This window comes from Zootoca vivipara, chromosome 13 (genome assembly GCF_963506605.1).
Source record: "Zootoca vivipara chromosome 13, rZooViv1.1, whole genome shotgun sequence".
Lineage (NCBI taxonomy): Eukaryota > Metazoa > Chordata > Lepidosauria > Squamata > Lacertidae > Zootoca > Zootoca vivipara.
In genome coordinates, this window is record NC_083288.1 from 15,096,527 (window position 1) to 15,109,743 (window position 13,217).

General features: G+C 44.3%; 1 protein-coding gene across 1 annotated transcript; it reads left to right on the forward strand.

Moving 5' to 3' along the window:
* The first annotated feature begins 2,928 nt into the window (after positions 1–2,928).
* LOC132593083 (vomeronasal type-2 receptor 26-like) lies at positions 2,929–12,532 on the forward strand. Its single transcript, XM_060282047.1, has 5 exons — positions 2,929–3,477; positions 9,262–9,332; positions 9,483–9,615; positions 10,737–10,863; positions 11,634–12,532. Exons 1-5 carry the CDS (start codon positions 2,929–2,931, stop codon positions 12,530–12,532), a joined length of 1,779 nt encoding a protein of 592 aa, XP_060138030.1.
* Positions 12,533–13,217: the final 685 nt, after the last annotated feature.

The following is a 13,217-nucleotide window of genomic DNA, read 5'->3' on the forward strand; positions in this document are numbered from 1 at the left end:
TTGTTTTAATAGGAATCAATCACATACCCTCCCAGAAAATGTTGTAGAAATAAATAAGGGTGAATATTGAACATTGGAAATTCTCTTGGGACACCGACTGCTGGCTTTTCATCCATTCCTCTCCCTGTGAAGCTGCCAAGGATCATAGCCTCCAACATTTCTCGCGTGAAAATAGGGACATCCTATTCCATAATAATATTTTTACTACGCTATTTATACCCCACCCATTGGACTGGGTTGCCCCAGCCATTCTGGGCGGCTTCCATCATAAAAACATAATAAAACATTAAACATTTTTTAAAAACTTCCTTATACGGAAGTGTCCAGATGGATTGGGCCATCCAACATTTCTCTGATGAAAAGAGGGACATCCTAAGGAAAATTGGGACACTGTGGGATCAATGGGGGGAAACTGGGGTGGCTGCTGTAAATCCGGGACTGTCCCTGGAAAATAGGGACACTTGGGTCTGCCACTGTATTGCATGCCAGGGAGCTGCAGGAATGTAGTTTTCCTCAAGTGGTTTTTCCAAAGGAGAGTGCTGTAGCAGCCATGGAGAAGGGGAGAGTGAAGTGAAAATACCTCCTCCCCTCTCACCCTGCCAACACATTTGTTTTTAAACGGCCTTGGTCCAGTATACCTGAAGGAGCGTCTCCTCCCCCATCGTTCTGCCCGGACACTGAGGTCCAGCGCCGAGGGCCTTCTGCCAGTTCCCTCGCTACGAGAAGCCAAGTTACAGGGCCTTCTCGGTAGTGGCACCCACCCTGTGGAATGCCCTCCCACCAGAGGTCAAAGAGAACAACAATTACCAGACCTTTAGAAGGCATCTCAAGGCAGCCCTGTTTAGGGAAGCTTTTAATGTTTGATGGATTTCTGTATTTTGGTGTTTTGTTGGAAGCCGCCCAGAGTGGCTGGGGGAACCCGGCCAGATGGGCGGGGTATAAATAATAAATTATTATTATTATTAATATTATTATTTACCACCACAGCCATTATAGAGGCACACAAGCCCAAGACCCTTTGCTGTCTGAGGTAAACCAGAAAACGATACCCCTGTCGAACTGCAGTTCGCTAGTGCTGCTGAGTTAGAGCATGGATTAGGAAAATCCGATTCAGGGACAAAATGCAGACCCCAAAACACTCTCCAGTCCTGCTCTCCCGACCCCTTGAGTGAGTTGGGTATTTTGTTTGTTTGTTTTACGGACTGAAAAGTGTCTTGGGATAGAAAGAAGATGTGATGGTGGAAGAGTGCTTACCTAACCTCGCTTCCTTATCCATACACACTTAAAAACATGTACAGTGGTCCCTCGGTTTGCGACTGCAATCTGTTCCGCGGAGGCGGTTGCTCGCCGAAGTGGCCGCTCGCCGAAGGCATGCTTCTGCGCGTACGCGAAGCGCCGATAAAGCGTTTCTGCGCACGCACACGCTGTGCAGATTGCTTCTGCGCATGCGCGAGCTGCGCAGATCGTGTCTGCGCATCCGATACCGCGGAACCTGGATGTAAACACTTCTGGGTCCGTGGTGGTCGCTCGCTGAAGCGGTCGCAAACAGAGGTAGGTGTAAACCGAGGTTTGACTCTATCCAAATTTCCTTCTGTCGACAGACACCCTCTCACCATTGCTGCATGGCCTACTGGTTGGAGACTGAAGCTGCTCTCCTGCAAAGCTGGAAACCTGCCTAACAGGAGTCAGCTGCCCACACATTGTGGCACTTGATGGGGATTCTGTGTGTTAGTGGTTTGAGAGAGGAAGGGGAGGGAAGACGCCATGAAATCAGGAGCTGAAATGCTGAGATGAAGCAACGTGAAAGAAATGGGAGAAAAAAGCAGCAACACAGAAAGGCATAGAGGAGAAAGTGGAGAAAGTAAAGGAGTGGGGAGGAAAGGAAAGCAGGAGTGCAACCCCCCCCCCCAGGTTTGTGGAACCTGCCTTCTTAAGGCAACTGGCTCATTTTGCCTCCTGGGTGGGCAGGCCCTGGATGCACATACTTATTGCTTCTGCATTTATAGATGTTGCTCCTTTATTTCCTTTTAGCTCACGTATGGCTCCTTTTCTCCAGAGGATGATGGTCAAAGCGAATCCACTCCCTTCTACAAGATGGTGCCCAATGAAGCCCATCAGCACACTGGGATTGTTGAGTTACTTCTGCACTTTGGTTGGACGTGGGTTGGGTTGCTTGCTAGAGGAAATGAAAGTGGGGAGAGATTTATTCAGGCCCTGAAACCTCTGCTCTCCCAGAAAGGTATTTGCTTGGCCTTCGCAGAGACAAACCTGAGAACGACATACTTGGCTGAGTATTATGACATGTATCTCCACTGGATCATGGGCGTACCCAGGATCAAAACTAGGGGGGGGCAAGGGGAGGGGCCAAGGTACGGAAGGGGAGGGGCCACAAAGTGGGCGGGAACGACGAACTCGCACTCCGCCAGGCTGTGCCCCTCCCTAGAAGCAGGGCTGGTGGGCGGAGGCGGAGCCCAGCCCAGCGGAGCGCGAGTTCAGCGTTCCCGCCCGCCGCACCGCGTTCTCTGGTTCCCCGCCGCGCTTGGCCTTGCCAGAGGGCGCGACGGGGAGCTGGAGGGAGGGCGCAGCGCGGCGGGCGGGAACGGCGAACTCGCGCTCCGCCGGGCTGTGCCCCTCCCTAGAAGCAGGGCTGGTGGGCGGAGGCGGAGCCCAGCCCAGCAGAGCGCGAGTTCGGCGTTCCCGCCCACCGCGCCGTGCTCCCTGGTTCCCCGCCGCGCTTGGCCTTGCCTGAGGGCGCGCCGGGGAGCTGGAGGGAGGGTGCGGCGCGGCGCGGCGGGAATGGCGAACTCGCGCTCCGCCGGGCTGTGCTCCGCCTCTGCCCACCAGCCCTGCTTCTAGAGTAGGGCAGCTGCCCTAACTTGCCCCGTGGTGGGTACGCCCTTGCACTGGATCCAAATTTATCAAGCTATTATGGAAAGTAAAGCCAAGGTGGTGGTTGTCTATGGCGGAACAAGGTCCATGCCTATCTTGCGAACAATGGCAGCACTTGCTGAATTGGAAAATGTGACCAAAACATCTGAGGGGAAGGTGTGGATTATGACAGCACAGCTGGAGTTCACAGCATTAACCTATCAAATGACCTGGGATATTCAAGCCTTCCAGGGTTCCCTCTACTTTGCAGTTCATTCAAATGTGGTACAAGGATTCAAATCCTTTCTTGAGGCACAAAATCCCTTTGAGACAAATGGAAATGGCTTTGTCAAGCAGTTATGGGCACAAGTCTTTCTTTGTTTATTTCCAAAGTCCAGTACAGAGGAGCAGCCCAGTGGAACCTGCACTGGAGAGGAGAAGCTGGAAGATCTCCCTTTGTCTGGCTTTGAGATGAGCATAACTGGTCACAGCTATAGTCTCTATAATGCTGTCTATGCCATAGCACATGCTCTACATGCCATGTTCCTGCCTGGAGCCAAATATAGGGTAGTGGTGGAAGGAGAGATGCAGGAGATTCAACCTTGGCAGGTAATGCCTAATTCAAACTCCACATTCTCCCCTTGTGTGCAGAGAAGCTGCTCATTAAGTAATAGCACAGTGAAGTATCAGACCATCTTGCTTTTTTAAAAAAAACAAAAAATTATTTGTTTTTACTAATTCATTCACATGCATAATACTATTACAAATATTAAAACTTGCACAAGATTCTTCCGAATCTCAATATTTCCCTCCTCCCCTCCGTGGATTCTTTAAATAATGTTTTAAACTGCATATTATAAATCCATCTAATTTATCATCCTCCATTGTATCCAAATTATATGCATCATTTCAAGAGTTATTTAAAGCCTGACAAGTTCAAGTGTTTACATTGGTCTTTCAATTACAATATATATTTGTCCCATTCTTTGTTGAAGTTTTGATTCTCCTGATTTCTGATTTTCCTGGTTAATCTTGCCATCTCTGCATAATCCAATAGTTTCACCTGCCAGTCTGCCCTAGTAGGTATCCTGTTGTCTTTCCATCTCTGGGCAAGAAGCATCCTTGCAGCTGTTGTAGCACGCATAAACTGTCTTTTCAGTTCCTTCAGTATCTCTGCACCTACAATTCCTAACAAAAAGGTTTCTGGTTTTTAACAAAAGTTATTTTAAACCGTTTTTTAAATTCATTCTACAGTGGTACCTCTGGTTACGAACTGAATTTGTTCCGGAGGTCCGTTCTTAACCTGAAACTGTTCTTAACCTGAGGTATAACTTTAGCTAATGAGGCCTCCTGCTGCCGCCGCCCCGCTAGCACGCGATTTCTGTTTTCATCCTGGGGCAAAGTTCTTAACCCAAGGTACTACTTCCAGGTTAGTGGAGTCTGTAACCCAAATGTTTGTAACCCGAGGTACCACTGTATATCATTTCCCAGAACTCCTTTATCACTTTACAGATTCACCACATATGATAAAAGGTGCCTTCCTTTTCCTTACATTTCCAACAAACATTTGAACTTGTCCTATACATTTTTGCTAATTTAGGTAAAGGGATGCCTGACCGTTAGGTCCAGTCACAGACAACTCTGGGGTTGCGGCACTCATTTTGCTTTACTGGCCGAGGGAGCCAGCGTACAGCTTCCGGGTCATGTGGCCAGCATGACTAAGCCGCTTCTGGAGAACCAGAGCAGCACATGGAAACACCATTTACCTTCCCGCTGGAGCGGTACCTATTTATCTACTTGCACTTTGACGTGCTTTCAAACTGCTAGGTTGGCAGGAGCAGGGACCAAGCAACGGGAGCTCACCCCGTCGTGGGGATGCGAACCAGCGACTTTCTATTCGGCAAGCCCTAGGCTCAGTGGTTTAGACCACAGTGCCTCCCGCTAATTTACTAATTTGCTAATCTTGTTGTTGTTGTTTAGTCGTGTCCGACTCTTTGTGACCCCATGGACCAGAGCACACCAGGAAATTATTTTTCCAACCATTCTTTCTCAAACCTTGATAGCTTAGTAGCAAAACCTATTTTAAAGACAGAATTCAGCTGGTGATACTGTAACCAATCTGTTAAAAGATCTCTTATGTCCTCAATTTTTTTCAATTTCAGCTGGTGCCCCTCCTCTCCTAATAACTCCCTATATGTCGCCCAGCCTTTTCTCATACTCAATTTCTTCACAGAGATTGCTTCTAATGGGGAGAACCACCATGGTGTTTTCTATTCTAGCTAATTTTTATATTTCTCCCATACCACATATAATGATTTTCTTATTACAGTACATGGTTTAGGAACATAGCTGCCAAGTTTTCGCTTTTCTCGCGAGGAAGCCTATTCAGCATAAGGGAAAATCCCTGTAAAAAAGGGATAACTTGGCAGCTATGTTTAGGAATCCTCTGTGTACCTTAACTTTTGCATACCATAGATACGCATCACAAACAAAGCTGTTGGCATAACCCTCCAAATCCAAAATATCTGTATTTTGTAATGTTATCCATTTCCAAAACCAGCAAAGGCAGGATGCCTCATAATATAATCTTGAATCTGGAAGGGAAAAGACACTCTATCTTTAGAATATATTAATAGTTTACATTTATTTCTTCCCCTGCCATATAAATTTTGAAATATCTCTTTGCCATTCCTTAAAGGGCCCTGCCCCACTGATCACTGGAATCGATTGAAACAAAAACATTATTATTGGCAATATGATCATTTTAATCACAGATATCCTTCCCAAAATGATAATCTTCCCACGTACCTCCAAATTTCTTTTTATTTCTTTCCACATAGTTAAATAATTATCCTTATAGACATTAATATTCTTTGCTGTCAACAAACTTCAAAATATTTAACCTTTATATCTATTATCAACTCAGTGGTATTTTGTAGTTCTTTTTTATTGTGTTCTCTCATGTTTTTCACCAGCATTTTCGTTTTGCTCTTATTAAGCTTGAAGCCTGCTACTTGGCCAAATTCATTAATCTTCTCCAGGACCCTCGGTAGACTTACAATCGGGTTTTCTACTGTTATCACAAGGTCATCTGCAAAAGCTTTAGGTTTATATACTTTATTTCCCACCATTATCCCTTTTATTTCTTCATCGGATCTTATATTTTGTGTCAGTGTCTCTAGTACTAAAATAAACAGTAATAGCAATAGGGGACATCCCAGTCTTGTTCCTTTCATTATTTTACATCTTTCCGTTATTACATTATTCACAATCAGCTTTGCCTTTTGTTCTGAATAAATTGCATCATTTCCTCTATGAAATGTCTCTTCAAAATCCATCAGTTCTAATCCCCCCCCCCAATAAAAGTCCAGGAAACGTTGTCAAAGGCCTTCTCTGCATCTATAAACGTTAATGCCGCTTGCTTATCAATCCTGGCCTCCAGATATTCTATTAAATCAATTATATTTATCATTTTATCCTTCACCTGCCGGCCAAGAAGAAAGCCAGCTTAATCTTGATGGATGAAATCCTTTAAAATCTTTTTCATTCTATTTGCCAAAATATTGGTGAATAGTTTGTAATCATTATTTCATAAAGAGATTGGCCTGTAATTTTTAACTGACAATAAATCTGGAGCTTATTTTGGAATCAATGTAATATATTCCTCTTTCCGAGATTCTGGCAGTTTCCCTGTATTTAATATTCCATTCATTATATCTTTAAGTGGTTGTGGCAGAAAATCTTGTACTGTATTGGCCCGAATATAAACTGCACCCAAATATAAGCTGCACCTTTAAGATTGGAGGGGGGGGAGAGAGAAAGGGAAAATACCTGAATATAAGCCGCTTCATTCCTCGCTGCTCCTGATTGCATACTGGGGGGTGGGGAGCTGATCTGCATTGCCAGTGGCCTTATCCCTTCCCAGCCTCGGGGGAGAGGACGTGGGACTATGCACAGGGCAGGTGCTGCTTTGCCACGCTCCTGGCGCTGTTTGGCCCATGATCCTGGCTGCATATCATAAGGTTGCGAATATAAGCTGCACTTTAACTTTTCACAGTCTGAATTTGGGGGAAAGGTGGAGCTTATATTTAGGCCTGTTGCATCTCCATCATTGTTCATAGAATCATAGAATCATAGAGTTGGAAGAGACCACAAGCACCATCCAGTCCAACCCCCTGCCAAGCAGGAAACACCATCAAAGCATTCCTGACAGATGGCTGTCAAGCCTCTGCTTAAATACCTCCAAAGAAGGAGACTCCACCACACTCCTTGACAGCAAATTCCACTGCCGAACAGCTCTTACTGTCAGGAAGTTCTTCCTAATGTTTAGGTGGAATCTTCTTTCTTGTACAGTAGTTTGATTCCATTGCTCCGTGTCCGCTTCTCTGGAGCAGCAGAAAACAACCTTTCTCCCTCCTCTATATGACATCCTTTTATATATTTGAACATGGCTATCATATCACCCCTTAACCTTCTCTTCTCCAGGCTATACATACCCAGCTCCCTAAGCCGTTCCTCATAAGGCATCATTTCCAGGCCTTTGACCATTTTGGTTGCCCACTTCTGGACATGTTCCAGCTTGTCAGTATCCTTCTTGAACGGTGGTGCCCAGAACTAGACACAGTACTCCAGGTGAGGTCTGACCAGAGCAGAATACAGTGGTATTATTACTTCCCTTGATCTAGATGTTATACGCCTAGTGATGCAGCCCAGAATTGCATTGGCTGTTTTAGCTGCTGCATCACACTGTTGACTCATGTCAAGTTTGTGGTCTACCAAGACTCCTAGATCCTTTTCACATGTACTGCTCTCAAGCCAGGTGTCACCCATCCTGTATTTGTGCCTTTCATTTTTTTGCCCAAGTGTAGTACTTTACATTTCTCCTTGTTAAAATACATCTTGTTTGCTTTGGCCCAGTTATCTAATCTGCTAAGGTCATTTTGAAGTGTGATCCTGTCCTCTGGGGTATTAGCCACCCCTCCCAATTTGGTGTCATCTGCAAACTTGATCAGGATGTCCTCAAGCCCATCATCCAAGTCATTGATAAAAATGTTGAATAAGACTGGGCCCAAGACAGAACCCTGTGGCACCCCACTAGTCACTACTCTCTAGGATGAGGAGGAGCCATTGATGAGCACCCTTTGGGTTCGGTCAGTCAGCCAGTTACAAATCCACTGAATGGTAGCATTGTTTAGCCCACATTTTACCAGCTTCTTTACAAGAATATCATGGGGCACCTTGTCAAAGGCCTTGCTGAAATCAAGATAGGCTACATCCACAGCGTTCCCTTCATCTACCAGGACTGTACTGTAATTCTGTCAAAAAATGAGATCCGATTAGTCTGACATGACTTATTTTTCAGAAACCCATGCTGACTTTTAGTGATCACAGCATTTCTTTCTAGGTACCCACAGACCGTTTGCTTAATGATCTGCTCTAGAATCTTTCCTGGTATTGATGTCAGGCTGACTGTGCAGTAATTGTTTGGGTCCTCTCTTTCCCCCTTTTTGAAAATAGGGACAACATTTGCCCTCCTCCAGTCTGCTGGAACTTCGCCTGTTCTCCAGGAATTCTCAAAGATTATTGCCTGTGGTTCTGAAATCACCTCTGCCAGTTCTTTTAATACTCTTGGATGTAGTCCATCTGGCCCTGGAGACTTGAATACATCTAAACTAGCCAAGTATTCTTGTACTACCTCCTTACTTATTCTGGGCTGTGTTTCCCCTGCTGAATCATCAGCTCCATATTCTTCAGGTCGGGCATTGTTTTCTTTTTTGGAGAAGGCTGAGGCAAAGAAGGCATTGAGGAGTTCTGCCCTTTCTCTGTCCCCTGTTCGCATTTCACCAGCTTCTCCTCTAAGTGACCCCACTGTTTCCTGGTTCTTCCTTTTGCTACGGACATACCCATAAAAGCCCTTTTTGTTGCTTTTAACCTCTCTAGCAAGCCTGAGTTCATTCTGTGCTTTAGCTTTTCTGACTTTGTCTCTACACGTGCTGGCTATATGTTTGAATTCCTCTCTGGTGATTTCCCCCTTTTTCCATTTTTTGTACATATCCCTTTTAAATCTTAACTCAGTTAAAAGTTCTTTAGATAGCCACCCTGGCGCATTCAAATAACTAATCTTCTCCTTCAGAATTATTGGTACATTGTTCTGCTTTAAATAACCTTCTGTTTTTTTTCTCTGTGTTCCTAACCGGCTCAATATAGCTCTGTGTAATAATAAACTATTTCCTTAAATCTTTTGGATTGTCTCCTATTTTCCCTTCTACTTTCAGGTTATTTATTAAATTTTCACTCTGTTTTTTCTTTAACTGCCATGCCAGCAATTTCCCTGGCTTGGGTTATTGTATGAAAGTGTCCTAGGTTGTATCTCTGTTTTTTTCTTAAATTCAGAACTCCACACACACCAAATTCACATTTAGAGTGAGCAGAACAAATAGCTTTATTGCCCATTTCCTCCCAAGGTAAGAGGAAGTGACAAAGGCCAAGCCTGTCAGGACACCTTACTCTACAGCATTAAAAGTTTCATGTATGTATTATATATGTATTGTGAGACATTTGCATTACTTCAGACTTACTGTTTTCCTTTCCATGCAGCTCCACCCCTTTCTTAGGTGTGTCTCATTTAACAACTCTGCTGGGGAAACGGTATCTTTTAGTCCAAACAGGGAAGTAGAAGCTGGCTTTGATATTACCAACCTGGTCACTTTTCCAAATAACTCCTTCATGAGAGTCAAGGTTGGAAGGGTAGGTGGGGAGGCTGCCACAGGCCAGCATTTCACCCTTGAGGACAACAGAATGGTGTGGCACAGAAGCTTTCACCAGGTGGGGCATAATTCCTACATCTATGAGAGATAGGAAAAGAGAATGTTATTCTACTTACATATCATCAGTCCAGCACATACTTGCCTTTCCAGCCAGATTCGAAACATTTTCCTCTGCACTGCTTAAGAATAATAGAATCATAGAGTTGGAAGTCATCCCGAAAGTCATGTTGTCCAGGATACAGGAATTTCAACATAAGATGATCTTGCTGGCTCATATCAATGCTCAACTAGTGAGGAATATTCCCATTGGCCAGACTTGTCCAGCATCTGGATATGGCATGTGGCTTTTGGCTTGGGGTTCTTTTCATTTAAGTGCATTTCATGAGTTTCTTGGGAAGAAGAAGAAGCTGTTTGCTCCTTGCAGTTCAAATGCTGATGGGTGAGAAGGAAGTAGGGGCTGTGAAGCTTTGTGGGTAGCTATTCTTTGTCCCCAAGTGTAGAATGAGGAAAGGGGCTTCTTAGATTGGCACCTCCCTACATATCTATAGGCACCAGGTGAAAACATTCCTCTTCTCCCAAGCCGTTACTGAATTAAACTATTTATGGACTTTCAAACTGGGATGTTACTGCTTCTGTTTGTCATGCTTTTCCTTTTTATGTTTTTATAATGTAAACTGCCCTGTGGTATGGTAAAATGAATGAATGAATAAGGTTCTGAAAGTGGCCAACGAGATGCTTGTAGGAAACTCACAAAGAGGACATGATCAGAAGACCTCTCTCCCCTTTTGCGGTTTCCGACAACTGGTATTCAGCACTATACTGCCTCTGACCATTGAGTAAAAGCACACCCTCCACCAAGGGCGGTGGCCTCCAAAAGGCTTCTCCCCCATTAGTTTTTCCAATAATGTTTTAAAGTCAGCCAAGTTGATGCCCATAACTGTCTCCTGTAGAATTTAATCTCATAGTTTTAGCTATATTATGTGAAAAAGTGCCCCTAATCAATCCAATATTTAGCTTCATTGGATACCTCTGAGTTCTATTGTTATAAGAGAGGGAGAAAAAGCTTTTCCTTACCCTCTTCCCCATTTTTTACATAAGCAGGTGTCACCCCTATCGGTCTGTAACCCAAGTTGTCCTCCTGGTTCCAGGAAGGAAAAGAAGGAGGGGGAGCCATTCTGCTGCTATGATTGTGCTCCATGTCCTCATGGCAAGATTTCGTCCCAGAAGGGTAAGAGACACAGGATATATAATTTTCAAACTGTATGTCATGTTAGAAGTTGAGGGAAAGGATAAATAAATCAGTGGTGATGTGTGCATTTTTGTACATATTGTTTGATTGGAGAACTGCATCACAAATGTTTAGAGAAGTACACATTTTTAACGGCATCTTTACTTTGGTCAATATGTTGGTTCAAGGAGTGCAATGTAGGTAACTTTCTTATTCAAATGGCATAAAAACCAAATTTCTGCTCCATACCTATTGGCAGATAGCCCCCATAACGGAATATGGACCATCTTCTAAAAAAACAATGGTTTGTGACCCATGATCTAATCTTTGTTACAGGTTAAATTACAGCAGGCAATTTTGAACTAAAAGCACCAGTGATATGATTTTGTATGATACACCTTCCTTAATTCAGGCAAAAAGAGATAAACATGTCTATGAATGACGTGTGATCATACACCTGGGCTGAATGTGTTCAACATACTGTAGTATGTGGTGGTGGAATGGGGCTGGGAATGGAACCCCTGTGTGAAATGGCCATGGACAGTACCTGTTCTGAAGAATAACAATGTGGTTTATGTGAAGTTAGCAATCCCTCACAGGACACCCGACATGGCCAAAGTGCTGAGGTGGGGGTCTCAAGCATCACTTTCAATCTGGTGACTCTGGAAATATCTGGGATTATTTTCAATAAACTTTAAGAGGTCCATACTCACAGCAGTAATCGTTACTCTTCTAACATCCGAAGTGTGAATGCATTACTTTCTTTCCAGACAAGGAAGATTGCACTGCGTGCCCCGAAGATCACTATCCAAACATGGAACAATCACAATGCATTCCAAAGACCATCAGTTTCCTGTCTTTTCAAGAATCTCTGGGGATGAGCTTAGCGTTGCTTGCTCTTTCTCTCTCTCTCCTCACAGTGGTGGTCCTAGCCATCTTCATTAAACATCAGGACACACCCATTGTCAGAGCAAACAACCGGGACCTCACCTACACTCTCCTCATTTCACTCCTGCTCTGCTTTCTCTGCCCATTGATCTTCCTCAGCCCTCCAGAAAGAGTGAGCTGCCTGCTCCGACAAATGGCTTTTGGTGTTGTTTTCACAGTGACTGTTTCTTGTGTTCTGGCCAAAACTATCACGGTGGTTCTGGCCTTTGTGGCCACCAAACCAGGGTCCCAAATGAGGAAGTGGGTGGGGAAAAGACTTGGAAGCGCCATTGTGTTTTCTTGTTCCCTTATCCAAGCGGGCATTTGTACTGTGTGGTTGGGAACCTCTCCCCCATTTCCTGATTCCGACATGCACTCTGTGATGAGAGAAATCATTCTAGGCTGTAACGAAGGATCAGTTGCCCTGTTTTACTGTGTCCTGGGCTACATGGGCTTTTTGGCCATTATCAGCTTTGTTGTGGCCTTTTTTGCCAGGAAACTGCCTGACAGCTTTAATGAGGCCAAATTCATCACCTTCAGCATGTTGTTGTTTTGTAGTGTTTGGATCTCCTTTGTTCCGGTCTACCTGAGCACCAAGGGGAAATACATGGTGGCTGTGGAGATCTTCTCCATCTTGGCCTCCAGTGCTGGCTTAATGGGCTCCATTTTTGCTCCCAAATGCTACATCATTTTGTTGAGGCCTGATCTGAACAGCAAGGAGCAGTTAATAAAGAGGAAATAATAAATTATCCTATTGTCTTTGGGTTTTTTTTCTTCTATAATGTGAGCAATGTAATCTCTCTTTATCCACAACATTAAATTATGTTGTATTTACATGTTGCAATTCCTCTGTGCAATTTCTTTTAAAAATCCCCTGTGGTCTCTTTGAGACAGTGGTCCCTGAACTGGTTTTAACCCTAAGGTTTATTTGGAAAACAAAAAAACTGTCATGAGTACCACAGAATATTGAGGCCTGACTAGAACTTCAGAGGGTAATTGATTACAATCTGAACATGAAAAAAACAATACACTTAGAGAAAACTTTTATATAGGTCTTCTTGCTTTCTAGCTTATTTTCCTGCAAGTAAGGTTTCAGTAGAGTTGCTACTGTCATGATTAAGCAGTCTCAGAGATTTGAGTATAGCGAGTCCCCACTTACTTAAGGTTATGTTCCAGTGCCCCCCCAATTGAAGATTTGATAAGTGGGGAGCACCCTCTAATCCCTTTGAATGTCTTCTCTACTGCTCTCTCCATTCCAGCTCTAATATACTGCACCTAAAATACCCACATCTGGAATTTGGGGGGCTGGCTGGAGGCTGGAGGATGTGTGGAAATGTGTGCATTAGTTCTCAGGTTGGGGTGGGGGCTGAGCAGCGTAAATAAACCCCCGCTGCACCTCCCGTCTCTACCCTCACAAGCCATGAGAA